This window comes from Empidonax traillii, unplaced genomic scaffold, assembly GCF_003031625.1.
Source record: "Empidonax traillii isolate 1590-97213 ecotype Southwest subspecies unplaced genomic scaffold, ASM303162v1 scaffold720:size321207, whole genome shotgun sequence".
In the NCBI taxonomy this organism is placed as follows: domain Eukaryota; kingdom Metazoa; phylum Chordata; class Aves; order Passeriformes; family Tyrannidae; genus Empidonax; species Empidonax traillii.
Window position 1 is genome coordinate 266100 of NW_020955913.1, and position 26929 is coordinate 293028.

Consider the following 26929-nt stretch of genomic DNA (forward strand, 5'->3'; position numbering starts at 1 on the left):
GGAGGGATACGGCGGCCGGGCGTCGGCGCGGACAGGCGGCGAGGAGCGGGACTTGCTTCCGACGTGAGCGCGGCGGGCGGGGACTCGGTGCTGTCGCGCCGGGCCGGGCCGGGCCGGGCGGGCGCGGGGGGAGCCGTGAGTCGGTGGCGTTCTCGCCGTGAGGGGGAAGAGGGAGCCGGGAGGGGGAGCGAGGGGGGGTCCTGACGGGCACGCGCGCTCCGCCAATGAGGAGGCAGGGCTGGTGCGGACCCCGCGGCCATTGGCCGGCGGGCTGAGGGGGCGGGGCTAGCGGCGGGTCCCGCCCCCCTTCCCCTCCGACACCCCCCGCCTCCTCCGCGCAGGGCCGGCCCGGCATCATGGCCTCGGATCTGGAGAGCCTCAACCCCGGGCAGCGCATCATGACCTTCCGCCCCACCATGGAGCAGTTCCGCGACTTCAGCCGCTACATCGCCTACGTGGAGTCGCAGGGCGCCCACCGCGCCGGGCTGGCCAAGGTGCGACCCTCCCTCTTCCCCCCGGGCGGAGGCCGCGCCGCCGGCCCTGGGCCGCGCACCGGCCGCCTCCGCCCTTTGTTTACGCCGCGGCGCCGGTGGGGCGGGCGCGCCCCGGCCGCGGCTCGGCCCGAGTTCCCCGAGTTTGACGCTGTCCCCGGCCGCGGCCGCCGCTCCCGGGCCGTGTGTCCCCGCAGATCGTGCCGCCCAAGGAGTGGAAGCCGCGGCAGTGCTACGATGACATCGACGAGCTCGTCATCCCCGCGCCCATCCAGCAGGTGGTGACGGGGCAGTCCGGGCTCTTCACGCAGTACAACATCCAGAAGAAAGCCATGACGGTCCGCGAGTTCCGCAGGATCGCCAACAGCGACAAGTACGTCCAGTCCCGGGCACGTAGAGTCATGGGGTTGTTTGGGTTGGGAGGAGCATTAGAGATCATCTGTTTCCCCACCCTGTCAAGGGCAGGGCCACCTCCCACAAGACCAGATTGCTCAGGGCCCCATCCAGCCAGGCCTTGAACACTTCCAGGGATGGGGCATCCACAGGTTCCCACAGGGGCCAGGTCCTCGGTACAGCCTGGTGCCGGTCAGCGATGTGAACGTCATGCCCTGAGCTGAGGAGCTGTGCTCATACAACGGGCTGTGTGGATGGGGACCTTTGCCACTTGTGCAGCAAGAGGATACGTAATGCCAGCAGAACTTCTTGCTTGTGCTGTGGACTCCTGTCTGTCTGTCCCCAGTAGCTAGACCATCAAAATATTTTCTGAGTGCTGGAGAGAAGTGTTCTTGGCATGAGAAAGGAGATGGAGAAAAGGTCACTTTAAAAGGAGTTTTAAAAACAGCCTTTGCAATAGCTACTTAGAAATAACACTGGAGTTGCCAGCTGCAGTCAGTCCATCAAAGCTTGTTGTATCTTGCAAGAGCAGTACACATCAGATATTTTAAAATTCTGTTTAGTAGAATAATTTAATGGAAATTAATGTTATATATGTGGCTGTCTGGAACCTGTGTGTATAGGCACACATGAAATGGGTGTTAAGAGTGTAAATTTGATCTCACCATTCAGTATATAGTTGACAGGGAATGGGAATCAAGAGCAGGTGTTTTGCTGGTAAACTGAGCATGCTTGAACAGTTTACTAGCAGGTAAGTCTTGTGAACGTTTGTTACTTTCACTGAAAGTGAAAGGCAGGAAACTTCGGGTTTGTTGGGGTTTTTTCCTCTTTCAAGTTGTTCTTTGTATCATTGTTGCGTTTGAATCGTTGCTACTTAGTAGCTGAAGCATTGTTACTTAGTAGCTGCAGCGAAAAAGTGAAATTGCTCTGGCCCCAGAAAAGTGCACAAAGCAAAAAGTGAAAGTAAACTGAGAAATGGGGAAGGTAATTTTCTGCCTGGTATTTTGTTCCCAAGTCTCCCAGGAGCAGAGCTGTGGCAGCTCTCGTTGCTGTTTGGGCAGTTAAGGGGGCTGGCTGGCTGCTAACACACACATCAGGTATTTTTATTGTAGCTTTCCACTGTTTCCATGGGGGAAAATGTTGGGTTAGACTCGTCAAATACCAGACTGCAAAACCTTGAGTGCCTTTGTTGTTCCTTCAGGTACTGCACTCCCCGGTACACGGACTTTGAAGACCTTGAACGAAAGTACTGGAAAAACCTTACATTCAATGCCCCCATCTACGGGGCCGACGTTAACGGCACGCTCTACGACAAGGTGAGCAAACTGCTTGGCTTTTCAGGTAACAGTTATCCTGGGACCTTGCATTCCATGAATACTAACGTAGCATTTGACTCTTGCCTTTTGGAAGGAGTTAATGATAGTTTTAGCATAGTTCCAGCTTCTGGAGTAGGCAAGAACGCAACAAACCACGTGTTGATAACATACTCTCTGTTTAAGGCAGGTAGTTAAAGAAAAGGCTAACCTAGGTGGCGTTCCAAGGGACCTTTGCTCGCGCTTCAGTGTGACATGGTTTAGTTCAGGAAGGCAGAAACCGCTGTTGCCCAAGTGTTGCTTTGTCCCAAAGGGCTTATGAGAGTTGGAAGTGTTGATCAGTGGATACACGCTGCTTTAGTATTCGCTGGTGCATGTGTTTGTGTGGGACAGCTCTGTAGCCATTATGTGGTAGGATGATAAACGTCAAAAAAGAGTTTGCATTCTGCTTGCTTGTCTCCTAAATTACCATGATTCACTATTTTAAAAGATGTTTGGAATGAAAAGTGGTTTTGTTCAAGAGGGTTCAGACATCAGCTCAAGCTCAATCAACATCAGCTATTGTTCTCTACTCTGTTGAGTTTGTAGCTTTGTGGTTATTTTTCCTTCCTAATCACTGTGTTTGCTGGTAACCTTTTCCCCTCCATAAAGGCTAGCAAGCAATCAATATGTAAGCTACACCACGCAGAACTTTTAGTTCAGGTGAGCTATCATCTCACAGCTTGAGCTGTGTGATTCTATGAAGTGCTGTTTCACAAAGCCTGTTAGCTTTTGTCATCTCAATTGTGTAGGTCTGTTCTTTGTAACCCTTGTTTGACACGAGGCTCGTGTTTTACAGCATGTAGATGCGTGGAATATTGGCAGATTGAACACAATCCTGGATATTGTGGAGAATGAAAGCGGCATAACCATTGAAGGAGTGAATACTCCTTACCTGTATTTTGGCATGTGGAAAACTTCCTTTGCCTGGCACACCGAGGACATGGATCTCTACAGTATTAACTACTTGCATTTTGGGGAACCCAAGTCATGGTAAGATTTTCTGGGGAAGCTTCTAAACGTAGAAAAGCAACGCCATAAAATATTGGAGTCAAAATCGCGAAGTTGTGAGAGTTCACGAAAGTAATTACCATTTCTCCAGCCTTGCACTGCAGAGGTATCTGATAACGAGAACACTAGAAACCTGTAGGGAACTGCAAAGCAGTGCATGTCCTCGGTAGAATTTGGTTGGTAACCTTCTGTAAGAACTGTTTGCTGTCCTCATGAAGAGAGTTCTTCAGAATTACAGTGCAGTGTGGATGTTCTCTGCTGCAGTAGGACCAAAGCTTGGAAAACTTGCTTGTTATTTCCTGAGGCTTGAAAATGACCATACAGAGGTATGGTCATGCAGACACTGGGGGAACAGGCAATTTTTAATGGACTTTGAAATGCAGCTGTTTATCAGATCTAAAAAGCAGGCCAGTGGATCTTGCTGTGGTTCATCCAGCTTTCATGATTCTTAGGGGAGGCTCCTGAAATTTTCTGTAACATGGGTTGCTTTTCAAGAGTGAATCATGCTGTTCTGTTCACCAATTAATTTCTCAAGCAACTTCACCAATTGTTTCCATGGCACTTTTGTTGGAAACTAATATTTTTGGCTGCCTTTTAATACAACTTTGAAGTAAAAAATAATAGCTAGCACCATGTGACCAGTGAACAACCCCATGCAGTGGGAGTAGCAGGGGAACATGAAACAGAATAGTTCATTTTGTTGAAGTATTTGGACGTTGCTTCTTTTACAGTAGTACTTTAAAGAAGTGAGCTTTGCTGATGTCTTAGTTTGATTGATTTATTAAGGAGCTCCATGAAGAATATAGCACTGTATTCCAGAGCAAAAGGAAACTTAAGTAGTTGGCTTTATTTACTGTAGTCAAACCAACTAGGAGTTTTGTGGTATAAAAACCATAAAAAGGTGTGTACAAAGAGAGGCAAAGCCCTGAAGAGCACTCTGCCTGTTGTGCACGTGTTAAGGATGAGGCATCTGACTTAATCTCGTCTTGATCTGAGCAGCATGAAAGAGGTGATTCCATTTTCTCTCTTGCTCTGTGTTCCTCCTTGCACTGAGTGTACTGGCGATTGCACAGCTGTGAACTTGAGTTCAGGAAGTGCTCTTCCCTTTCTCGCTGCAATTCATGTTTTGCTGCAGCAGTCTGTTCATTGTGTACATCAGATATTTCACTTCCTTAACTGCTTGAGCAAAACTCAGCCAAAGAGACGGTCAGCTTTTTGGTCTTGGTTTTTCTTGGGATAGAAAGGTAAAAGGCCTTGATGAAGATTTTCAGCTTTTTATCATCAAACTTTGGAAAAGGCAATGTAGAGATGGAGGATTTTTTTTTGTAAGTAATTCAGGCCTCGATGCCTGATTATGATTTCCAATCAAACTTGTGGATTTTGCCATGTCACTTGAACTTAACAGACTTGTTCTTACCACTGCAGGTACTCGATCCCTCCAGAGCATGGGAAGCGACTCGAGAGACTTGCAAAAGGTAATCAGGCAATTTATGTCCTGCCTCTTTTTGAAAGGTGGGAAGTTTCACAACAAGTTTCAGCTCTTTTAGAGCAGAACAAGCCTGTAATATCCACCAGAGCACAGGCTGGCATGACTAAAGTGATAATTTGCCTTTCAGAATATAGATTACACTACTTTTGGGTAATTGTTTATAGGATACACACAAGAGAAATGTCACATTAGAAATAATGAATTTATGGTCTGTCTAGCCTTTAAGAAGAAAATCCTTAACTATTGATTAAAAGTGGAAGTTTATGGCCAAGGGAAGATCCTTCTATGTAAGCTCTTTCAAACTGGCAGCTCTTAAAAGATAAATCTTGAAGAGTTGCCATTTTTCATCAGAATGCAAGCTAGCACACTTCAAATAAGGTGGTCCACACTTGTAGGTCTAGGGAAAAACCCTATTTAGACAGTAACTTTTCCTAAAATCTGCTGAAAAACAAATTTGCTTCACAGCACAATGGTAACATCTCTCCTTGCCTTCCTTTTAAACAGGTTTCTTTCCAGGAAGCGCCCAAAGCTGTGAAGCATTTCTCCGTCACAAGATGACCCTCATCTCTCCATCAATTCTGAAGAAATACGGCATTCCATTTGATAAGGTGTAGAAAAGTAATCATGGTTATACCAGCTCGGTCAAGAGGTTCCTGCAGCCCTCTCTCATTTCTAGCAGCAGCCAGTAGCAGATGCTTAGAGAGGAAAATATAAACAGGAAGGGTATAAGGCAGTTTTTTCCCACTGTACTTCCATTTTTCTGGCAGCTGGGGCCTGAAAGAGTTTGAAACCAAAAAAATCTATCAAGGACTACTAAAAACAAAAGCTTGGTTTTCCATAATTTTTTTTTTCCTACCTTAAAACCATACACTATATCCTGTGTTAGATTAACTTCACTGCTTAGCTATGCATTCAGTGAAGTGAGATTACCCTTTTTATTTGTTTCAGAATTGTCCCCTGATAATTTTGTTTGTTGCAGTCCACTTCCTCAACAGAAAATGAGGCTTGTTCCCTGTTATTTTTTTTATTACATTAATAACTTTATAGATTTCCTTTCTCTGGTGACGATCTGCCATTCCCCTTCTCCACATAGAAATATGGAAGCTCTAATCTTTGAGTTCCTAAAGTAATGTCACATCTTCATGGGTAACTGAAGGGTTTTGTTGTCATAAGCCTTTAGACAGTGGGGAAATGTTGAAGAGCAGCTGTGGAAGGCTGACTGAGAGTTGTACTCGAATATGAACAACAAAAGAAAACAGCAGTAAATTTCCAAATTCTGTGTGGATAAAAATTTACTTGATCTTAGATACTGTTCAGCCAAGCCAGCAACTGATACAGAGAAGTACCTTTATGACCTTCAGTAGCTGGTCACAGAGTATTTTGTACGTGTAACCATTTCTGTGCTATTTTGACCAGTTGCGTTGTGTTTTAGTTAAAAAAAAAAACATATTGAATGTGGTTTTTCCATAAACAGGTATTTTACATAAGTAGGAAAATAGCAAGGGTTATAAGCATCAAGTCTGTCCATTGCAGCAGGTATCTCCAGCCACCATCTGTGAGTGGGGTTTTTGAGTATGCTGCAGAGGGGTATGGGAGTTGCTTTTAATCATATTCACCAAGCAGATTAAGTTGTGAATAACACTGTGGTGTCTCAATTGTCTTCTAGGTGACGCAGGAGGCCGGGGAGTTCATGATCACCTTTCCTTACAGCTATCACGCTGGCTTCAATCACGGCTTTAACTGTGCTGAATCCACCAACTTCGCTACTCTTCGGTGGATCGAGTACGGGAAGCAGTCGGTGCTGGTGAGTGGTTTGTGGCCATCCCCTTGCATACAGTTCCGTGTGTGAAAGAAGGGATGCTCTGCTGCTCATTAAGCCCCCACTGTTTGTTCTGAGAGAGTGATGTCAGGGCTTTATCCATGTAAGATGTGAGGTTTGCTTTCTCATGTGGTAGCAACGTCCAACCAACCTCCTGCTTCGTGCCCTTGTTTCAAACATGGATAGCATGAAACGTGTTTTGTAACTTCGTGCAGATCAAGTGAGGCTTCAGAGAAAAGCAGGGGACTCGTCTTTCCAGAGATGAAAGAGTTTATTTGATAGTCAGGGCTCATCACTACTTTTGTCTAATATTTTAACCATTACTTACTGACCGTTTAGGCTGGAAATATGACTTTGGTAACTTAAGTGACTTACCAAAATAAATATCTTGGCTGAACATTTAGCCTGGATAACGTTATATCCCTGTAGAGGTGCCTTACAAATAAGTTATATTTTCAGAAGCTACATTGAAGTAAATGCTTTGAAGCAGTGGTTGTAACTATCCTGGATAAGGGGAACCTCTACTGCTCTGGATAGGCCCAGAGTTTGTGTCGCTCTGATTTCTTCATTAAAGTCTCTGGTTTTGCTGCCTGTTTTTGTATAAGCTCATTTTAAAACAGTCAGCACTCTGTAAGTAGACTGGTGAGCTTTCTTTCTTAGTTATTGGGATAACATTTGGTTTTCTGCTTTGTCTTTTTTGCTGGCTTTTCTGCCCAGTTTTTACTAACTTAATATATACCCTTTTGATTTTCTTGGGAAAATCTTGAGTGAGAGTTCTGAGGCTCAATTAAATGTAAGTGTGGGATTATTTTTTTCCCTAAGCTCCCGAAAGCAAAGTGATACAGGAATTCAGAGTAGAATTGTTGGGTATGTGGCCTTACTTTAATATTTTCTGTGATTTCAGTGCTCATGTCGGAAGGACATGGTGAAGATTTCCATGGATGTGTTTGTGAGGAAGTACCAGCCAGACCGTTACAAGCTTTGGAAGGCTGGGAAGGACGTGACTGTCATCGACCATGCTCTTCCAACCCCAGAGGCAGCAGAGTTCCTGAAAGGAGATCTCATGCAGAAAGTCAAGAATGGGAAACAGTGTGCTGAGGAAATGGAAACAGAAGAGACGTGTAAAGAGGAGGTGGATGAGGATGAGATTAAAAGGTAGTGCTTTACACAGTCCTCTGTTTTTCTGTTGGATTCTTAGAATTTGGACCCTGCTGCAGTTGGAGCTGCGGTTAAGTGTTTGCCATTGTGATAGAAGAGCAGTCAGACTTAGCAATAATATTTTTTCCTGGGAACGGGGTTTACTCTTAATATTTTTTACTGTTTGAGTCCGCATTGATGACAGCCTGTGGTAGGCAGGAAACACACTAGCTTGGAAGGTAGTTCTTCATCTTGGGACAGACCTCTAAAGCCTGGATTGACAGTATGCACCATGCACTGAGAGGCCAGAAATAAAAGGAGAGTGTATTGAGATCATGGGACAGTACTTGCTAGCAAATTTTGGTACAATCAGTGCTGCGAGCTGTGACATCAGTGTGCAGTTCCTGGTTGCTGGAGGTCAGCAGGCTAATCATCTCACATTTTGCAGTTTAAATCTTTTTCAGTCAGTGTCAGCTACTATTTCTAAAGCTATCTTCGGTGGTGGGTTTTTTGGTTATTGTTTTGGTTTGTGTGGGGTTTTGTTCAGAGGGGTTTTTTGTCCAAGGTAAAGAATGCCTGGCTAGAGCGTAGCTGCTCAATACATCATTAACGTGCTGAGGAATCATCTCTAAAGATTACTGGCTCTTCTTCTGCAAAGGCAAAGAAAACACTTCAAAATAACTTGGAAACTATTTGGCTTGCCAGATGCTGTCTTTCAACAGACTGTTCCAAACCAGACTGTATTATTTTATGCATCCACACAGAAGTTCAGCACCCTTACGTGTTTGCTAACCTGGCACGTGGATTTGTCTCCTGCAGCATCCCCAAGCATCGCATAGGAACAAAAAGGCACAGGGTCTGCCTGGAGGTGCCTCAGGAGGTGAGTGAGAGTGAGGCCTTCCCCAAGGAGGAGCAGTATGAAGCAGATGTGGCAGAGCCTCGTGAGAGGCCTGCGAGTGAACTTGTGCAGCAAGGTGAACAAAGGCTGAAGCTTCCAGGTAACTGTGTGCCAAGCTTTTTTCCTGGTACAAGGGGGTTATTCTTGAAGGAGAGAAGCTGCTAGAGCTGAATCTGGGGCGCTCTTTCACATGATTCTACTCAGTAGGATTCCTTCGTGTCCAAAAAAGCAGACACTAGTTTGTCAGACCCACGGCAAGCGCTTCAGAAATTCACTGTCATAAGACCTAAAATATTACCATTTTCTAGCTTTTGATTTTTGCTCTTTTTATTTTGCCTGCCTGCATACAGAAATGTGTCTGATCCCTCAGTAGTCTAAGCTCCTCTGTGTCCCTGTTGAGCAACGTGACCTGTTTATGTGAATTGCTTAGTAAAACATACACACACTTCCTGGTAGTGTGGGTCTGGTATGCTGTAGAGGTGTGTTAATTGTAATAAGTAGGCTGAAGGAAAATTCATGTGGCTTGTAATAGGTCATTTATCCTTGCCATTATGGGAGGAGCAGGGGGCCTCTGGAACAACATAAGAGCAGGGAAAACATGTGTGATGCCTCCCTCTCGTATTTTTTTTTTCCAGCCCTTTGCATCTTGCATTTAATAACCTCCAATTGGTTTGTGGGTATTTATTTTTCTTCTATTAAGTCTCCCATGAACATTTATAACCTCTTACCCGCAGCATCATGTGGCCAGGAGTTGGGCTGTTTAGCTACATACATGCCTGTGTAAAGGATCATCTCTGTTTGTTTGTTTTGAACTCACTGTCTGCTGGTTTTGTTTGATATACCCTAGCTGTGGTGCTGGAAGAGGCAATGAGCAGACACTCAGTATTCTCTCCCTTGCTAAGCCACCCTTGACATTATAGATGTTTGAATTAATGACCTACTCTACATGATTTACTGTCACTTTTTTGCTTTCCTGTTTGGTTTTGTGCAAACGGTTGCACAAATTGTTTTCTCTCTGCCCAGGCTTCAGAAAAAGTCAGTATATCGTTTTTTCCAGATCGTGGGGACTCGGCTAAATTGGAAGAATTGAAAACAGTGAAGCTTGAGGAGGAGGAAGAACAAGAAGCAGCTGTACTGGATCTCTCCATTTCACATGCTTCCAATTCCTCTTCAGTGCTGCCAGCGTCAAAGCAGGGCGCAGCATCCAGTGTTCAGTCCAGCTCGCCTGCGTATTCGTGCTCCTCAGACTCTGAATCGACTGAGCTGTTGGCAAAACGAACTCTTCCTGGGCCAGCTGGGGTGTTCACAGTCCACAGCTATGCTAAAGGGGATGCCAGCGGATCCGACGGTGAACAGACTCCAGGGAAGAAAGCCAGTGCCACCGCCAGCGTGAATGAGCAAGAGCTGACAGAGGTAGGGATGGCAGGAGAACTGAGAGCTGAAGGGCTGGAATTCCGCAGTCAGGGATTTGCTGTGACAAAACTTCCTGTCTGTGCAGATTGCCATTTCGTCCCACAGGTGTTTGCATAGCGAGTTGCTTATGGGCTTTGCTAAACAGACTTTCATCCGAATTCTTGTTTTACACTCTTTCCTCTTCTAGAAGGCAAGGAGATGCCTTGTTCTGAGAACTTCTCTAAACTGTTTAAGTGCTGTAGGGCAAAAAAAGTAGCTTGGTGGTTTTGACATGGTAGTGTTACAGGCTGATTGAGGTCCTTCTATATAATAGAAACCTGTTCATACCTAAAATTAATATCTACTTTGATACAGCTTTTATTGCATGTGTTTCTTTTAAAAGAGAAGAAATGATGCAATAAAAATTATTGCTTGGGAGAATGTAAATCTCAGTGTTTAAGAACTACCAATGAATGTTTTATTAATCAACCTAAGAGAAGAGTTAAAATCTTACCTGGTAATGTCTTCTCAGTATTTTATTTCCCTCTTTATGTGTAGAGAATGAGAGGCCACTAATTATTGTGTCCTAAAAATTCAGGAATTACAGAAATGGAACAGCAAGTTGGCAAATCTGTTGGTAGTTAAGCTGAAACTAAGGAATAGTTCTCATGGCTATTTAAACTAAAGAAATTCTGTTGCAGATACTGATGTCTCCATTGCATGTTTTATACAGGGAAGAGGTGAAATTTTGAATGGGTATGGATTGTTTTCCTCAGTGTGGTGTATTTCAAAACAACTCTTCCATTAAGTGGTTACTGAGAATGCTAATCTCCATTTCAGTGCTTCTTGGAAGTCTTGTATCCAACTTTAGGTAGTAGGTTCATATCTACTGAGGGCCTTCCTGGGCAGTTAAAATCATTGCCTTTATTGTCATGGTTGTCAGGTTAGTAGTAATCTTGTCAGTGTGTCACTTCTTTTTACATAAGGCTTGTAGTCTCCTTCTTCCAGTCTGTCTGTTAAGACATCAATGCAATTAAGAAGCAGAAAGGATGACAGTGTCCTTCATTTAAAATAAGACTGTTAGTTCGAGATGTCAGTGAGCTCTGTATTTTTTTGTTGTTTTTTTGTTGTTGTGGGGTTTTTTTGTACTTACAAATTTGGAATTTTTTAAGTGACACACAAACTGAGGGCTTCTCCAGAATGCTTGAGACTTCTTATCACAGCTCTTCCGAGTTGAACCATTAAGTTTTCCTTCTTTGTTTCTGTCTTTTACGTGACTCTTTATATGAACGAAGTTGCATGAAAAGCTATGCTAGGACATCTGAGAAGTGTCCGTTCTACTGGCTCAACAGAGCTAGTACAGCTCTGCCTGGTTTTTCATAGCAGAAGTGCTCTGAGGACTTACAAAAAACGTAGCCAGTTAGAGCTGAAGTTAGGCTGTTAGAAATAAAATCGTGAAAGCAGGTGCTAACTGACTGCTGAATTCTTCTCCTTGTCCAGGTAGCAAAGGAGTACATCAGCTCAGCAAAGGACAGCAAGAAGTCCAAGGGTCGTCGCCAGCCCTTGAGCAAACTCCCACGCCATCACCCACTCTTGGTTAAAGACTGCATTAGTGATGATGGTAAGTGAAGCCCTGTGGTCTCAGGGAAACTGTAGAGAGGGTCTGGGCTTCTGTGGGCAGTGTGGTGATAAATGGGAGTCAGCAAGTGACACTTTTGCACCCTAGACAAGATGCTTGTCTCATTGCATCGTTAAACTTCTTCTTGAATGGTGTCATCTTTCTTTCCTGTTCTGTTCTTTGGAAAGTTGCAACCCTGAAAGGAAAATTAAACCGGTACCAGAGACTGTTGCATAATTGCGTCTGCCTTAGAGTATTCCAGTCATTGATGTAAACATTCATAGTTTTTAAAAAAATTCCACTGCCAGGTTCTTTGGCTGACAGCTTTAGTCTTGATATAATTTGGAGCTGGTGCTGTTCTCAGTAAGCCTGTCTTGTGTCTGCACAGTTGCTTGATTAGTAGAAGCCTCTTAAAAAGGAGGCTGAGTTACTGGCTTCCATCACCCTCCTGTCAGTTTGATTTCTGGCAGCCTTTCATCCGTCTCCATTCATAGCTTCTCGCCTTATTTAGTTCCGTTTACAAGAAGAGCATCTGTAAAAAGACACATAATCACTGAGGGAATGATCTCTTATCGCAGAGGCACCAGAGCAGCTAACTCCTGAAGAAGAGGCTGAGGAGACAGAGGCGTGGGCCAAGCCCCTTAGCCAGCTCTGGCAGAACCGGCCACCCAACTTCGAGGCTGAGAAAGAGTACAATCGGACCATGGCTCAGCAGTCTCCCTACTGTGCTGTTTGTATGCTCTTCCAGGCATACCAGGTATGAAGACAGGACTGTCAGTGCACAGAGATAATGGAATAGGACGCTGCTGTGGTACATAGTTTTTACGTATGTGGTTTTGCATGTTGCCAGTTAACAAAAGCTGCATCGGTGTTGTGGTCTTCCCAAGGAATTTTTCCGGGAGAGCTCAAGTTGGGTGAACCTTCTCACACCTGTGATGGACTGGCTGTTGGTTCTTGGGAGCTCGCTCATCTGTTCAGCAGAAGCTTTTGTGTTCTGTGGCTTTTGCTCAAACCACAGAATGGAGCTTGAATGTTGCTGGAGCTGACTATAAAATCCCACTTCTGTTTTCCAGACTGGCTCCTTCACTTCTGTGTTTTAAAAAAAACACTTCAGGTCTACTCATACCACATGGTCTTTGGGGAGCTGGCATAGGAGAAAACCTTTTACTTAGAAGTATTTAGGGTTGTGTTTACAGGTGGTATAGATAGAAAACTGTCTTGTCTTGGAGTGTGTCCATAATGACAGTAGCTATGGCATGTGAAAATGTGCTTTAACAAAGTGCATGGCGTGGGATGGGATGCAGAACTCCTTCATCATACTGACTTATTGCTTAGGCTGGAGTCCTGCACTGAATTTTTTGATATGCCTAAGCTAAGTAATTTTAAGGTAGCTTGAATAATTGTCTGAGTGTTTGACAGCTGCGTTTTGCAACTTTGAGATAGCTTGACCCTTCCCATACACTAAGTATATTCAATTCATTTGAGATCACTACATGATTATACTGGCACTAGAAACATGTTCACCACGGTTTTGGAAATTAGGACCTCAGATTTTTGTTGAATATGTGCATATAGTTTCTGGTTTTCATGAAAACCATAGACTGTAGTTTCTGTTTGATCTTTCTGTTTCTGTCTGAGAGTAGTTCTTGTTAGGACTGGAAATTCTGCGTAGGAGCTGTGTGGCACACAAAAATTTCACTAGTGCTGACAGTATATAGTTAATGATTTGAGGACAGTTGAAGTTCTGTTAGCTTCTTTTTTTTTTAGTTGCTGTTGAGGAGAAAACTCTTAACTGCAGGTTTTCAAATGTCTGTCTACACCAGTAGTGAAGCAGAAAGTCTTCCAAGATTTGAGCTGTGGTTAGGCTCTTTGTTCCAACTGCAGAAGGTCTATGGCAAGTCTGGAAACTCACTTCAGTTACCCGTTCAAATAAAAAATTGGCACAAAATGCCAGACAAATACGCACTTTTCCTTTGGGAAGAAGAAAAGTATCTAGCTGCTTGGGGAAAAAAAGAAAATCATGTTTTCTTCAACTTTGTTACAGATTTCCCCCAGTTGTTTCATGTTTTGCTTGACATGCATTGTTCTGTGTAAGTTTTACAGAACTTGCAGAACTTTTAAGAACTCTGACTAAACAAGACTTGCTGAAAACACGTCCATTTCCTTCCAACTGTGAGTGTTACATGGATTTGTTTTCCCTAGCTTTGGATGCACTGTAGGAGGGACAGTGCAGCCTCGTTCTACTACAGCCATTTCTGCTAACAATAATTTTGAAAGATTAGGCAAGCTACTTCAGTGGTGGCCTGTGGTTTGGAACATTTCTGCAAAGAAAGAGATTAATTTCTGTGTAGCTGTTCAGAAGAGTAACTCGAATGGAAACATACCTCTGTAAACTTTGTATGTCTTTGGAGTTCAGTTTGACATTGGCTTAGATGAATAAATTACAAAAGATTAGCCTGAAAGTCTCCTGAGCTTTATCCCGGAAACTGCATTTTTAGTGTGCTTCTTTCCCAGAACAAATTAGTTTTAAAGCCCATTAGACTTGTTCAGAACTGCTCAGAGAAAAAATAATGGAGATTGCAGTAGGTATCTATTTGTGTGTTGGTAATCCTCCCATATTAAGGTAAGATAAATGTACAGTGGGGGATAGCAGTGTTATGATCCTCTGTATTACATCTGTTGCCTACAGAGCATGAGGTGGGCTTGGTGATTCCACCTCTTCTGTCAGAAGAGATGCAGTTTGATGTGTATCTTGTTGCTCATTAGAGGGATGCGATTCAGACTTTCCGTGTAGTATTTTGGTAGAACATAATTGCATTGGGAAGCCGCAGCAGCTGAGGATTTTATAAACTATATTTTCACCTAACCTACCAACTCCATAATCTTTCAGCACCTTCATCCTTTCTTTAAACTGGATTTATGTGTCCAATAATGAGTGAGTAAAGATGAAGTGAGACCATTTTACTTGTAAAACTTAAATCCCCCCCATCCATCCCTTATAGGCAGAATGTGAAGGCAGCAGCCAAAACTCTGGAGTAACTCCAGCTGCTGTGGATGGGAAGATCCGAACCAAACCCCTGATTCCTGAAATGTGCTTTACTGCAACTGGCTGCAGCACTGACCTCAATCTTTCAACTCCCTACCTAGAGGAAGATGGAACCAGCATACTCATCACCTGCAAGAACTGCCACGTCTGTGTCCATGCAAGTGAGTGCATCTGGATGTCACCCTGAACTCTGGTGTTCTCTGTGCTGAGTCTCTACGTCATAGCAGGCCTCTACCAGCTGGTTTAATGTACAAGTGCATGAAGTTGAGCCCTTATCAGAGTAGGATCTACCTGAGTGATGGCCTGTGGAATAGGCAGCTGGCTGCATGGGTAGCTTCAAATACACAGCGTCATCCTGGGGGCTCAGTGATTTTAATTCCTGCTTGACTTCTGGGCCCTAAGGGAATGGGGTTTGAGTTTAGATAAGCTCTTGAGCGAGATGTGTCTGTTCTAGGTTGTTATGGTGTATCCCCTGACAAGGCCACAGAAGACTGGATGTGCTCCCGGTGTTCAGAAAATGCCTTAGAAGAGGTAAAGTTTTTCACGGGTGGAGTCTGGTACATCTTGGCTACAAAGTTAATTTCCACTGTGTTGTGGGTGTTGGGATTTTTTAAATTTTATTTTAATTTTAATTTGTCATTATCCTATGAGAACAACCTAGAGAATGTTCAGGAGCCAGTCTATTCTATTTCAGTGCTTTAAACCATAATAATATCCTTTTAACCAGCACAAAGCTGCTGATTCAGTTGAATCAGAGGGAAGATGTTCTGCATGAATGTGGGAATAGCTCCATTGTCTGTCTTAATTTAAGGTAGCTGCTATTTCTAAACCAGAAAAAACTTGTGTTAGTAATTGGAGAAGTGTGCACGTGTGAAGAGAGCAAGAATGGGATTCCCTCAAAGAGCTGTAGAGACTCTAGATCAGCAGAATGGGTCAGCCTTTCAAATTGTATTTCCTCATGTTTGTCCCAGATCCTTTTACACTTCCTCAAAGGATAGAGGATATTGCAGTTGTAAAAGGAACCCATAACAAACACATGGGACCTTCAATGGTAGGTCTGCTTGCCTTCAAGGGACTTGGAGTCTGTATTTGCTGCCCCGAGGGCAGCAGCTTTTGAGAGCTGAAGGGCTGATCTGTACAAGGCCTATTCTGACAGCAAAACCATTTTCTTCCCCTGGATTTTGAGGTGGAAGTTATGCTGCAAGTGCAGTGCTCTGGATTTCACTCTTCCAGCTAATGCTTTTTTTCCTTGCTGCAGGATTGCTGTTTGTGTTCATTACGAGGAGGAGCACTACAGAGAGCCAACGATGACAAGTGAGTGTTCCAGATTTTTGTGATCTTAAGGCAGAAGCTCAGTTCCCAAGTATCTGAGGGTAAGCTGGTAAATTCAGTGTCTGCATTTGGTGTAACAAAGTCACCAACACCTTTCACAGTTTGTGTTACTGGGAAGGATATGGTAAAGTGTGTTCATTGTGTTCTCATGCAGCAACTGTCATATCTTTAGGTAATGCCTCATTCTCATTCTGTTGATAGCAGCTATTGATTGCTTGGCATTTATAGTGCAGAGCTGTAATGTGCAGAGGTATAACCTACCACATAAAAACAAGGTTCCCAGTGAGATAACATCTCTCAGTACCTTCTCTGCAGAGGATTTTGATTTCTCTATCTAATTTGTGGTGACAGTGGAGACAAAGGACAACCACAGCTTTAAGTAGCACAGCATATTGAAATTCAGGGTACTTCTACAGCAAAATGTGCATGCAGGTGCCTGTCCTGTGTCCTTTGGGTGTGATGCTGTCTTCTAGCACCGTGAAATAAGGGGAACTTGGCCCAGCAGTCTTTAATCATGCAGGTATGCTGCCAGCAAAAGTCACACTGAATTGCTCTCCTGTTAAGCCTGTCAGTGGTAGATTGGAAGTATGTAGAAGTCTCGGGTTTGCCCCACGTGTGACCTGTTACTAGCAGTGGGAAGGAAGATTACGCTGCTAGTTCTCAGAGGCTATTTATCGTGATTTATATGGCAAACTTCAATAGAACTGCACTTGCTTAAACTCCAGAGCATCCTCTGTTGGCCCAATACATATTAATTCCTTTTTCCTCTCTCCTGTCCTGACAGGTGGGTTCATGTGATGTGTGCTGTGGCTGTACTGGAGGCAAAATTTGTGAACATTGCAGAACGGAGTCCTGTAGACGTTGGCAAAATCCCCCTGCAACGTTTCAGACTGGTAAGGATCACCTGTGTTTCCATCAGTGGTGGCTCCAGTCTGTTCAGAGTCTGAGGAACTTTGCTTATCCCTTCAAATCCAAGTTATCTCCTCTCCAGGCTGCACCATATAATCTGCTCTGTTCTGTGTATGGGAGATGGCAGTTGACCCTATTGCCATTTTTTTAACCTTTCCCTGTTTTCATGTGTTATTCACATGAAGAGCCAGCAAAAGGGGCAGAGTTTTCAGTATGTGGCAAATGACATTCATACAGTGGTGTAACAGTGGTAATTTGTTTCTCTGCTGTATTTAACTTGCTTTACTGGCTGCTCTAGAGCACTGAGATGCTTCAGTATATGAGAGGCATTCATATAACAGGTGAATGTCTTCAGGAAGAAAGCAACTGTACCTAACTCTTTTAACAACTCAGTGTTTAGGGGCAAATAACTCTGCTTTGCATATGCTCATGCATTGCAGATAACATTCTTCTCCTCTGACAGCCCAGCAGGCCTGGCCCAAGTGTAATTGAGTCACTGGTGGTAGTGATAGAATTTTAACTGTTACTTCTGTGGTCTTTGTCCATTATTCTAAATTGTGTTGCTTGTATTTATGTAACTTGATAGTCAAGTTCTGAAAGGCCCTATTGAGTTGGAGCACTGCAAGCTGATTTAATCTAAGTTCTCCTGTTGCTAGCATCCTTGGGTCGTCACATGCTTTGTGCATGTTGTGCTGGTAGATATTTAATTCACATTTTTCATCTGTTGGGTTAGTTTACTTTTATGAAGTATTTTCTGGTAGACAATAGAACTGGTAGCTACCCACTTCTGTTTAGTCAGAAGGCAGCAGTGCTCTCACAAAGACTAAATGGCACGGCTATTATATTATTAGCTGTTATAGCTAGGCCAGCCAGCCCTTTGTGTAGAGCAAAAGCTGGTGCCAACCAATAACTTCTAGTTTCCTGTCCACAGAAATGCATCTTCTGCAAGAAGAGGAGAAAGAGAATTGCAGGTTGCTGTGTACAGTGCTCACATGGCCGGTGTCCCACATCCTTTCATGTCAGCTGTGCCCAAGCAGCAGGAGTCATGATGCAGCCTGATGACTGGCCATTTGTTGTCTTCATTACCTGCTTCAGGCATAAGACTCCATCTCAGGCAGAGGTGAGTTTAGGTGTGTGATTCCCAGGATTTGAGCTGCAGATCTTGGAGGGGCTGAAAAGTTTTTAGGTTGTGTGGTTCTTTTGAGACTTCATTAAAGGCTTGGCTCTCTCACAGTGTTCAGTGTAATCTAATGATGTTGGTTTTGGACTCTGATCTCAGCCTTGCTGCTGCTCTGAGTGACCTTGGTCAGGTCCTTTATTGTACTTTGGTTCGCAGCCCAGAAGGACTGAAAGCATCACATCCCTCCCGTGGCTGTTGTAATGAGGAATAATAGTGGGGTTTATGCTGTGATACTTAATATGCAGGAGTTATTGCTGGTACTCCAGCAGACTGCATGAGTGGTCATAGAATTTCACATTTAAGTGATTGATTAGTTTATAAAGTTCCCATGTAGCCTTTTTAAACGAAACCACAACAGTCTATTAGGGAATGTTTACTATAAAGGCCTTGCACTGCTCTGAAGAATGAGAGCCTAATTTACTAAGTAAATTAAGGAAAGCAGCATCTAACAGATCAGGATGCAGGCATTTGAAATTCCTGAGGCAAAATTTCTTGAAAAATGCTGCTGATGGTGTTTTAAGTAACTCATCTGAACTAAAATGTTTTGCTGTGTCGTGTGCCAGCACTGGAGCTATGGTCCTCAACATGTTCTTTATTGAGTCAATGAGTAAAAAAGTGATTTTTCTCTTCTCAGCGAGCCAAGGCTGCACTCCAGGATCTGTCACCTGGACAGATTGTCATCAGCAAGCACAAGAATGGTCGCTTCTATCAGTGTGAAGTGGTCAGCCTTGCAAAGGAGACTTTCTACGAGGTCAACTTTGATGACGGCTCCTTCAGTGATAACCTGTACCCAGAGGACATTGTGGTACGTTATACAGTGACGTATTCTGGTATAGGGCCCATCATGAGTCCTTTCTTGCTGCTGCAGAGAAGACACATCAGGGGATTTGCTGGCTGAGATGTGCTAGGGGTGGCCTAGGGGTGTTATCTGAGACTGACTTAACTGAGGGCACATAGGGACAGGTGTAACAGGGAGTGCAGGTGATCTCTGGCTGCCTAGCAGTGGTAGGTCTGAAGGAAAACTTGCTGATACTTGCTTACCATTCCTACATCAAATACTTTGAAGCTGGTACCACTGTTGGGATTTAAATGCAGATGACACTGATGGGTGTCCTTTGGCCTCGTTCGCCATCCATAAAATGGAGTAATAGTTGGGGTGGTGCGCAGTGTGACTCCCTGGTGGTTTGTGAATCTTCTCATGAGGAAGCTGTTTATCCTTCTCCTCCTCTCTCCCATCTTCCCTCTTTATCCTAGAGTCGAGACTGTCTTCAGTTGGGTCCTCCTGCTGAAGGGGAAGTCGTGCAGGTGAGATGGACAGATGGACAAGTTTATGGAGCAAAGTTTGTCGCATCACACGCCATCCAGATGTACCAGGTACAGAATTGTTGTCTGAAAATTCCTCACTCAGAACAAGCCAGTCATGTTAACAGGGCTGCTTTTAAAGCTGGCAGAGCTGCAGGGGAGTCATGCTTAAACACTCCAGGGGAAGTTGCTCGCTGTTGTCAGCAATGCCAGATGCTGGTAACAGTTTCTGGAGTTAAGAGCAAAGTGGTTGCTTATGTCCAGCTACCTACTTCTGAAAATTGCTCCTCTGCAATTCTACATCAGACTGTTCCTGTAGCTTAAACTACTTAAAATAAGTTTGGTTTTGCTTCTTTCTATTTAGTGAGACGCACCATGCCTTGCACTTTCCAAAGGGATAAATTTTCAGGCTGTATTGAAGTGACCAGCCAAACTGTCTTGTCAGGTGTTAAAAGGAAATCCCCAAACTTGCTGGGCTGCTTTTACTGTCATAAGATTGGTGAGGTTTTGGTTAAAGTCTGTTGCAGTGTGCATAGCTGCTTACGTATCTTTTATAATTTCTAGTGGTGGAAGATTATTTCATGAGAGCCCTCTCTGGGGAGGAGTAGGCAAGTTCTGGGGAGCTGTGGGAGGGTTCTAATTTCTGAGACTTACGGCAGCACAACTTCTGGTTGTCTACTAGGTGGAATTTGAAGATGGTTCACAGCTGATGGTGAAAAGGGATGATGTATATACTCTTGAAGAGGAGCTTCCTAAGAGAGTGAAATCAAGGCTGGTAGGTACAAGGGATGCAAACTTCTACTAAAGAAGTTTATTTAACCTAATTTGTCCGTGAACAGCAAGCTGAGCTTCAATGCAACTTCGTAAGTTCCATTGTCTGCTCCCATTGCAAAGAATGGCCAAGTTCCTTCACTATGGTTTTGTTCTGAAATGCTCTTAGCAGGGTGGCAGCAAGACAGCTGGCTGGTTTTTGAAATTGTACAGTAAATTCAGATAGTAAAGGACCTGTGCAGGTCTCCAGACACCTGTTCCAAGCAGGGGTAACTTGTCAGAAAGGGTTGCTCAGGGCTCTCTCCAATTAAGTTTTGATTATCAACAAGGAGATCCTAAAGCCCTTTTAGGTCCCTGTTTTGTTGTTTTACACTTCCCACTACAAAAATTGTAGTTACTAATTAAGTTTTTGGTTCTTAAAAACCCGCAGAGATCCCGCAGCCCTTTTAGGTTCATTTTTTTGTTGTTTTGCAGTTCTCACTACAAAAATTGCAGTTGCAGACAGCACACTGGGGTGTCTTGCTTTACAGCACAGACATTCACACCTGATGCAGATCTGTTGGCAGGCACACAGGATGTTAGAGGTTTAAGAAAGAATGTATCAAAGCTGAATCCTGTGACCAGGTGTTTAAACATGCCTGCTCCACAAAGCAGAAATTACACTGGACTGCTTGAAAATTGGAACAGGTGACTCTGTTTAATACTTTGAGAAAGTGATTCTGAACTTACATCAGGTGCTCAGTTAAATTTGAAACCTGTGAATTCTTTAGATCTCTGATTACAGTTCACTTAAAATTATCCCCAGACTTGTAAATCCGGTTTCTTAAATATTTTTCTTCTTGCGTTTGGTCAGTTTTTGAAGGAGGCTGAATGTTCCCAAGTGTCTTGGCTTGGTTCTTGCTCACGTGCAGCAGGAGGACGTGGAGGCAGGGATTTGATCTGTGCTCTGGTGACTAATTCTGCCTTTTTCTCTCAGTCAGTAGCTTCAGATATGCGCTTCACAGAGATCTTCGAAGAGAAGGAGGTCAGTCAAGAGAGGAAGAGGCAAAGAGTGATCAATTCACGCTACCGTGAAGATTATATTGAACCTGCCTTGTACCGGGCCATCATGGAGTAAGCGCTGCCTGTGGCAGAGGAAGAAGATGCCCACCTCCCCCAAGGATTTAAATGTTCCAGTACAACAGGCCATATTTGGATGCTTCGAATCCAGGGGTTTTATTGGGGTTTTGTTCTTTTGTATTTTAAGGAAGCTAAAAAGCTGTTGCTCTGCAGTAGCTGTAAGGCAGCTGTTGGATAGTGAAAGAGATCCCATTTGCTGAAGCTGATGCCTGCAGACTCCTGGTCTGAAGTTGGGTCCTCACCAAATAAGCCGGCTTGGGGGTGTTGCTTTCATCTCGTTGAGCAGTCTTGCTTTTTCATTAGAGACAATTTTGAGAGGTGGCAAACTCTTTTGGGAGTTGCAGCCAGGAATCTTGGCAGCTGCAGAATGGTATGGTCTGTTGTTTTAACTGAATAATGTTCCTGAATTTAGGAGTCTCCCTGGTGACCACACCTGGGCTCGAGCAGGCAGTATTACTGGTGCTGGAAATGGAACCTCTTTTATACTTGTATCCATCTTTTTGTCGCAAGCAGCTTCAGTCTCTTGTTTCTCAGCGCCTCCTTTCTGAGGTTGAGCTGTAGGCTGTTCAAATCCAACCAGACAGGAGGTGCTTGTGTGAACAGGTGAAATGTGAAATTGAATCCAGTAGGACAAATTATTTAACCTTCCATTTAATATTTTTGTTCTGGTAGTGCTTTTGACTTACTTAATCATAAGTTTAACTGTATTAGTATGTGCCTCGGAACCAATCAAATCTGTCTGGAGCCCTGCGCAGCGCAGCCTTCTAACAAGAATAGATGTTCAGCTCCCAATAGACATTCAGCTCCCAAAGAGTTTCTTTTGAGTTTCTCTAAGGCAATATGACTAAAGGGACAGAGTCCTAACTCTCCCTTCTTGAACTCCAAGCATCACAGGGTTGGGGATGACAGGGCTGCAGCATCTGAAGCCGTGCGGTCCCTGATCTGGGGCAGCGCTGTCTGTCGTGTGCCCGCAGGCTTTTTCTTACAGCAGCTGATAGTGGGTCTGAGACAGATAAAGCACGCACTGAGCTGTGTGTTACTGAAAGGCTGCGCACTGCTCTCCTGAAGCAAGAGTGCTGCCCTGTCGCTGTCTGGCAAAAAGGTTACTGTAGCATTTTTATAGAGTGTTAGTAGGACACATCTCGGTTGTGTTGGAGAGAACTTGCTACCCCAGCAGCAGGAAGCTGAGTTGAGCTGGGTAATTGGTGTGTGCTCGGAAGATGTGCCAACTTGCTCCTGGTAATTTAAGCATTAACAGGACACAGTAGGAGCGGTGTAAATACCTGTTCCTTTCCCATTCTGTAGGAAAGGGATTTTAGGCTGTGGAGCAGATTGGCCACCTTGTTTTTGCATGGAATGATGGGGTGAATTTTCCTACTGGAGAAAATCATGATTGCGTGTTCTCCAGAAACCGTTCAAGAGGAGAATTTTCTAATGAAACAGACCTAATGCATCCCTGCTTCTATAGGGACGTGGCAATGTGTCTGCAAAGTCTGAATTTGTAACTTTTTTCCTTTTGGTACATAGGATTGCTATAAACCAAACTCTTCTGAAACCCCGGTGCATCGACTTGTGATTAGCAATAAAATGTAGTATTGACTAGTGATACAACTCTTGATCAGAAAAGAAATAAACTACCACTTTTATACAGAAAATCTTACTCAGCCCTACATTTTTATAGGGTCAGGAGGCCGATATAAATAGCAAAGATTTGCACAATCACTGTTTTGCATAGAGGTAATCTGTCCTATTTTTGTGGTGGAGTACCTCATTCATCAGTATTGGAAGGCTTAAACATTCTGAAAGGACATAGTGGCTTGCTTTTGTGATTTTTGGTTGGTTTGTTGCTTGGGTTTGTTTTTCTTTTTTTTTTTTCCTTTTCCCATGTCCAAAACTCCTGGTCTCAGGGTATAAAATGGTATTCTGATGAATGGGATAGCTGACTTGAGAAAACCAGGATCTGTTAAGACCAGGGTCTGGTAGCTCCAGTTACTCTGGTCCAGGCAATAGGAATGAAATTGCACTTTGACATCTGAGCTTTCACATGAGCCTCTGAAGTGATGTGCTGTGAGCAGACATGGAGAGGAGCTGGCAGGGCCTTAACAAACTTGCCTCTGTCCTGTCAGAGTTAATTTGGTGTTAACTTCCCATAGGCTGGACACTACCTGTGTGTTACTGAAAAACATACTCTTTGTATCAATCTGCCGTTCTCTCTCAGGAGAAAAGGTCCCTGCCTTCAGGCTTTCTCCCCCAACTGCCATATAACTTAAATGCACCTTTTGGGTGCCACACGTGCTACCTGTGCTGCAAACACCTGGCTCTACACCTTCATCCTGAAATGATGACCTAGATACGAAACAGCTGGATTTGTCTGGAGGGCTGTTGTTCTTGGGGTTGTTCTCAGAGCTGTCCTGGGTAGGGCCAGGAGTTGGATTTTATTGATCCATGTGGGTCCTATCCAAATCGGGATATTCTATCCTTCATTCACCTGCAGCAGGTTTTGCCACCCCCCTCTAACAGTATTGAGTGACTTCCAAGAGCTCCTGTGTGTGGTATTTGTTCTGGAAGAGGAGCTTTGTTACCTGTTTTCCGTGGGCTCCAGATTTGCTCTTGTCAGTTGACTGCAGTGTGTTGGAAACCGCTGCCATCCTGCACTCTGAGACAAAGGGCCTTCCCAGTTCTCCTGTCAGTCCTTGTGCTGCATCATTCAAATGGGAGCGTATTGTACCTACTGCAGCAAGTAAACTGCATTTTGGCTTCTCTCCATGAACTTAAAATGGGTGACCCTGACGTTTGGGGGGGTCTGTATTATTTGACTTAGCAAAAGCAATTGGGTTTATGGCTTGAAGTATAACAGGTAGCAATAAAAGCTCTGTACAGAGCAGCTGTACAGAGCACAGGCTTTCCATTACCTAGACTTTTATTATGTCTGATAATTTTCTCCAGTTTGGTGTTTGTTTTTTTTTTCCTTTTGGAAGTGTTTTTATCCCTATTAACAGCATCATTCCAGTGAGGGTGAGATGCTGCCAGATTATCAGCTAGGCAGGTGTTTCTTGAATGTGTTCAGTACACAGTCATGCTCAGTGTGCCCCACAGGAGCTCTGGTGGCCCTTTGTTAGGTTCATTGCATGTGGTACTGCAGGCAGTAGACCATTACTTCACTTTCCATGAAGCTTCCATCTGTGACTGGTTCAGGTTGGACTCACAGGAAGCATTTTTTTTGTATAAACATACAGTGGCTTGCCCTTAATTCAGGATGAGCTTTGCAAGCCAGTGATAACTTTTCATAAGATTTCAAAAGGTGACTCTATTCTTTGTAAAGCGTCTGATTGCAGTAATGTTTCTGCCTGTGGCTGGACTTCTAGGAGACCTTTTTTCCATCAGCAGACCCCTCAGATGACTAGGGGCAGTATGTCAGTAGTAGGACCCATTCTCCTTGCTCCTCCTCTCTCTTCCCAGTGTTTTGAGCTGGGTTGAATTGATTCTGCACTGTTTGAGGAGCATAGTCACATATCCCAAGGCTTCCAATGCATCTCTGTTCTTCCATCCATTAACTGGGCTCCTGTTGTCTGACATGTCTGCAGTTGTGCTTGTTTTTTTAATGCAAACATGGGATGAAATCAAGACTCTGGTAGCCTGTATGTTGTTTTCAGTTTCCTCAAATAATAAATCTAATTTCGAAACGGACAATCTGTAAACTAATTTAAGAACTAAAGCACTGTAACTTGGAAATTCTCATCATGCTTCTAATTTTTCTATTAGCATTATTGATTTCTAATACTCATCTCCTTCACGCTTATCCTTGTGAGCTTTTTGGTGTCTTTCAGAGGCCTAAGTGGAGTTCTGTTATTTAAGGACTCAGTCCAGCCTGGCTGTTCATGTCTGTTCAAGCAGAACAGGGATGGAACCAGAGAGTCATCTCTCCTCACTGAGACACAGAGCTGAGACATCTGCAGCAAGAGCTGAGTTGCCTTAGGTTCCCTCTGTAGCTGAGAGTGCCAGGGGAGGCGTCATCAGGAAATCTTACCTAGGTGCAGTCTCAAACAGCTCTGCCCTTTACTGTGGTGTTGGCTCTTGAATTTCACAGTGCTGGTTAAGACTTGCTGAACTGGCAGTCAGGGAAAGGAGATTCTTCTGCCTTAGCTCAGGGATTTTTGTTACTGATACACCAAGTGACCTTGAGGAATTTGCTTATTCACTGTAGCGTTAATTCAGCCCATATCTTCGAAGCCTAAAGTGCCAGGTATTGCTGGAGCCAGCAACTACAGTAGTTTGGGGAAAATGGTAATGTATCCTTTTCACTGATAAATTTGTAGATTCTGCACAGAACCTTCCAGTGTGTGCACTTAGGTTTAGTGTTAAGTGTGTAGTATTTTCAGTTGAACATGAACAACATGGGGTATTGCTAAAAGGCAAAATAAGCCTTCTTCCTCCTTTCCCATAATCGTTCTTCATTCTTCTGCACTGCTGTTAGAGCTGTTGAACAGCTTTAGATTTCTCCCTCAGATGACTGAAGAATGCAACACTTCAGGTGGGGTTTGTTGTTTGGTTCCAGTGATGAGCACAGCTGAGGGTGTGTATCTGCAGTTTCCTTTGACTTCCCCAGAATGGTCTCCAGAGGAATGGTAAACATTCACCTGATTGCTATCTTTTGAGGAACCTGTGGCAGATCCACGCACAAACATTGCCACAGCCTCCTTGCATGACTAATGTGACAACACCAAAATCAAAGCCATTTTGACAGCACCCAGCGAACAAGGGAAATGTGTGGGAAGGTACTGGAAAAAGATTTAAATGGTGTAGCATGGTGTGTTAATTTCTAAACAAAACTGTGTGAGGTAAGAGAGCCTGAGAAGAGTTGTCCTCGTCCTGGAATTCTGCGTTTTAAGAAAAGTTCTCACTGTTACGAATGGGCTGTGAGCACCTTCAGTACACAATGCAGGAGAGAAATGACACAGTCCTGCTGTCTGGGCTCTTGTGCCTCCTGTGATTTACTGCCTGGTGCACCCAGCGTGGGCCCCTCGTGCTGCCTGGGAACTGGGATGCTCTCGCCGTTATCCACACTGCTGGCTGAAGGAAGAGCTGCCTCCTCACAGGCTGTAGGCAAGGTGTGTGGCTGGTGTGCCGGGATGTTCTCATATCCAGGCTGAAGTCCTCTGTGTAGAGTTAGGAGAAACTTGTCTTTACAGCCCAAGAATTTGTACCAGCCAGTCTCATGTCCAAGCAGCTCCTGTGACTGCCCTGACATACAAGTCTGCTGTAGACCAAAGGAAGCTACTTCAAGAAGTGCAGTGGCTCAAGCCACAGTCTTGCTGAATTTAGGGAGTCGTGGTGGAGTGTTGTACCCATGGAGCTCCAGAGACATTTCAGACACGGGGATCCAGATGGTTGTGAATGTGAGCTGATGGCCTTGGACTCTCATTTCCTCAAGTGCTACTGCTTCTCTTGAGTACAGCACCTTTTGAGGTAAATTTTCTTGCCTATCCTCGCAGCAGGGATTAACTCAAACGTCATTCCTGATAGCCACAAGGAATTAAAAAGAAGTGAGAGTGTCCTGGGTGCAGCACGTGGATGTCTTAGGGGTGGGTGGTGGATGCTGACCGGGTGCAGGTGCAGAGGAGCTATTAACTTGCATCCAGTTTCATGGTGTGATAACAGGAGAGAAAGGAA

General features: G+C 44.2%; 1 protein-coding gene across 2 annotated transcripts; it reads left to right on the forward strand.

The window, feature by feature from the left end:
• The first annotated feature begins 37 nt into the window (after window positions 1–37).
• On the forward strand, window positions 38–26188 carry KDM4A (lysine demethylase 4A). Of its 2 annotated transcripts, none has more exons than XM_027900372.1 (22): window positions 38–63; window positions 342–494; window positions 689–864; window positions 2086–2200; window positions 3036–3229; window positions 4673–4722; window positions 5241–5344; window positions 6403–6540; window positions 7460–7710; window positions 8512–8690; window positions 9648–10003; window positions 11483–11603; window positions 12179–12357; window positions 14603–14807; window positions 15101–15177; window positions 15905–15960; window positions 16763–16871; window positions 17819–18007; window positions 18702–18872; window positions 19322–19441; window positions 20052–20144; window positions 21117–26188. In XM_027900372.1, exons 2-22 carry the CDS (start codon window positions 357–359, stop codon window positions 21255–21257), a joined length of 3162 nt encoding a protein of 1053 aa, XP_027756173.1. In that variant the 5' UTR covers window positions 38–63; window positions 342–356; the 3' UTR covers window positions 21258–26188. The 2 variants fall into 2 exon arrangements, with proteins under 2 accessions (XP_027756173.1, XP_027756175.1); XM_027900374.1 differs by lacking the exon at window positions 38–63 and adding an exon at window positions 118–135.
• Window positions 26189–26929: the final 741 nt, after the last annotated feature.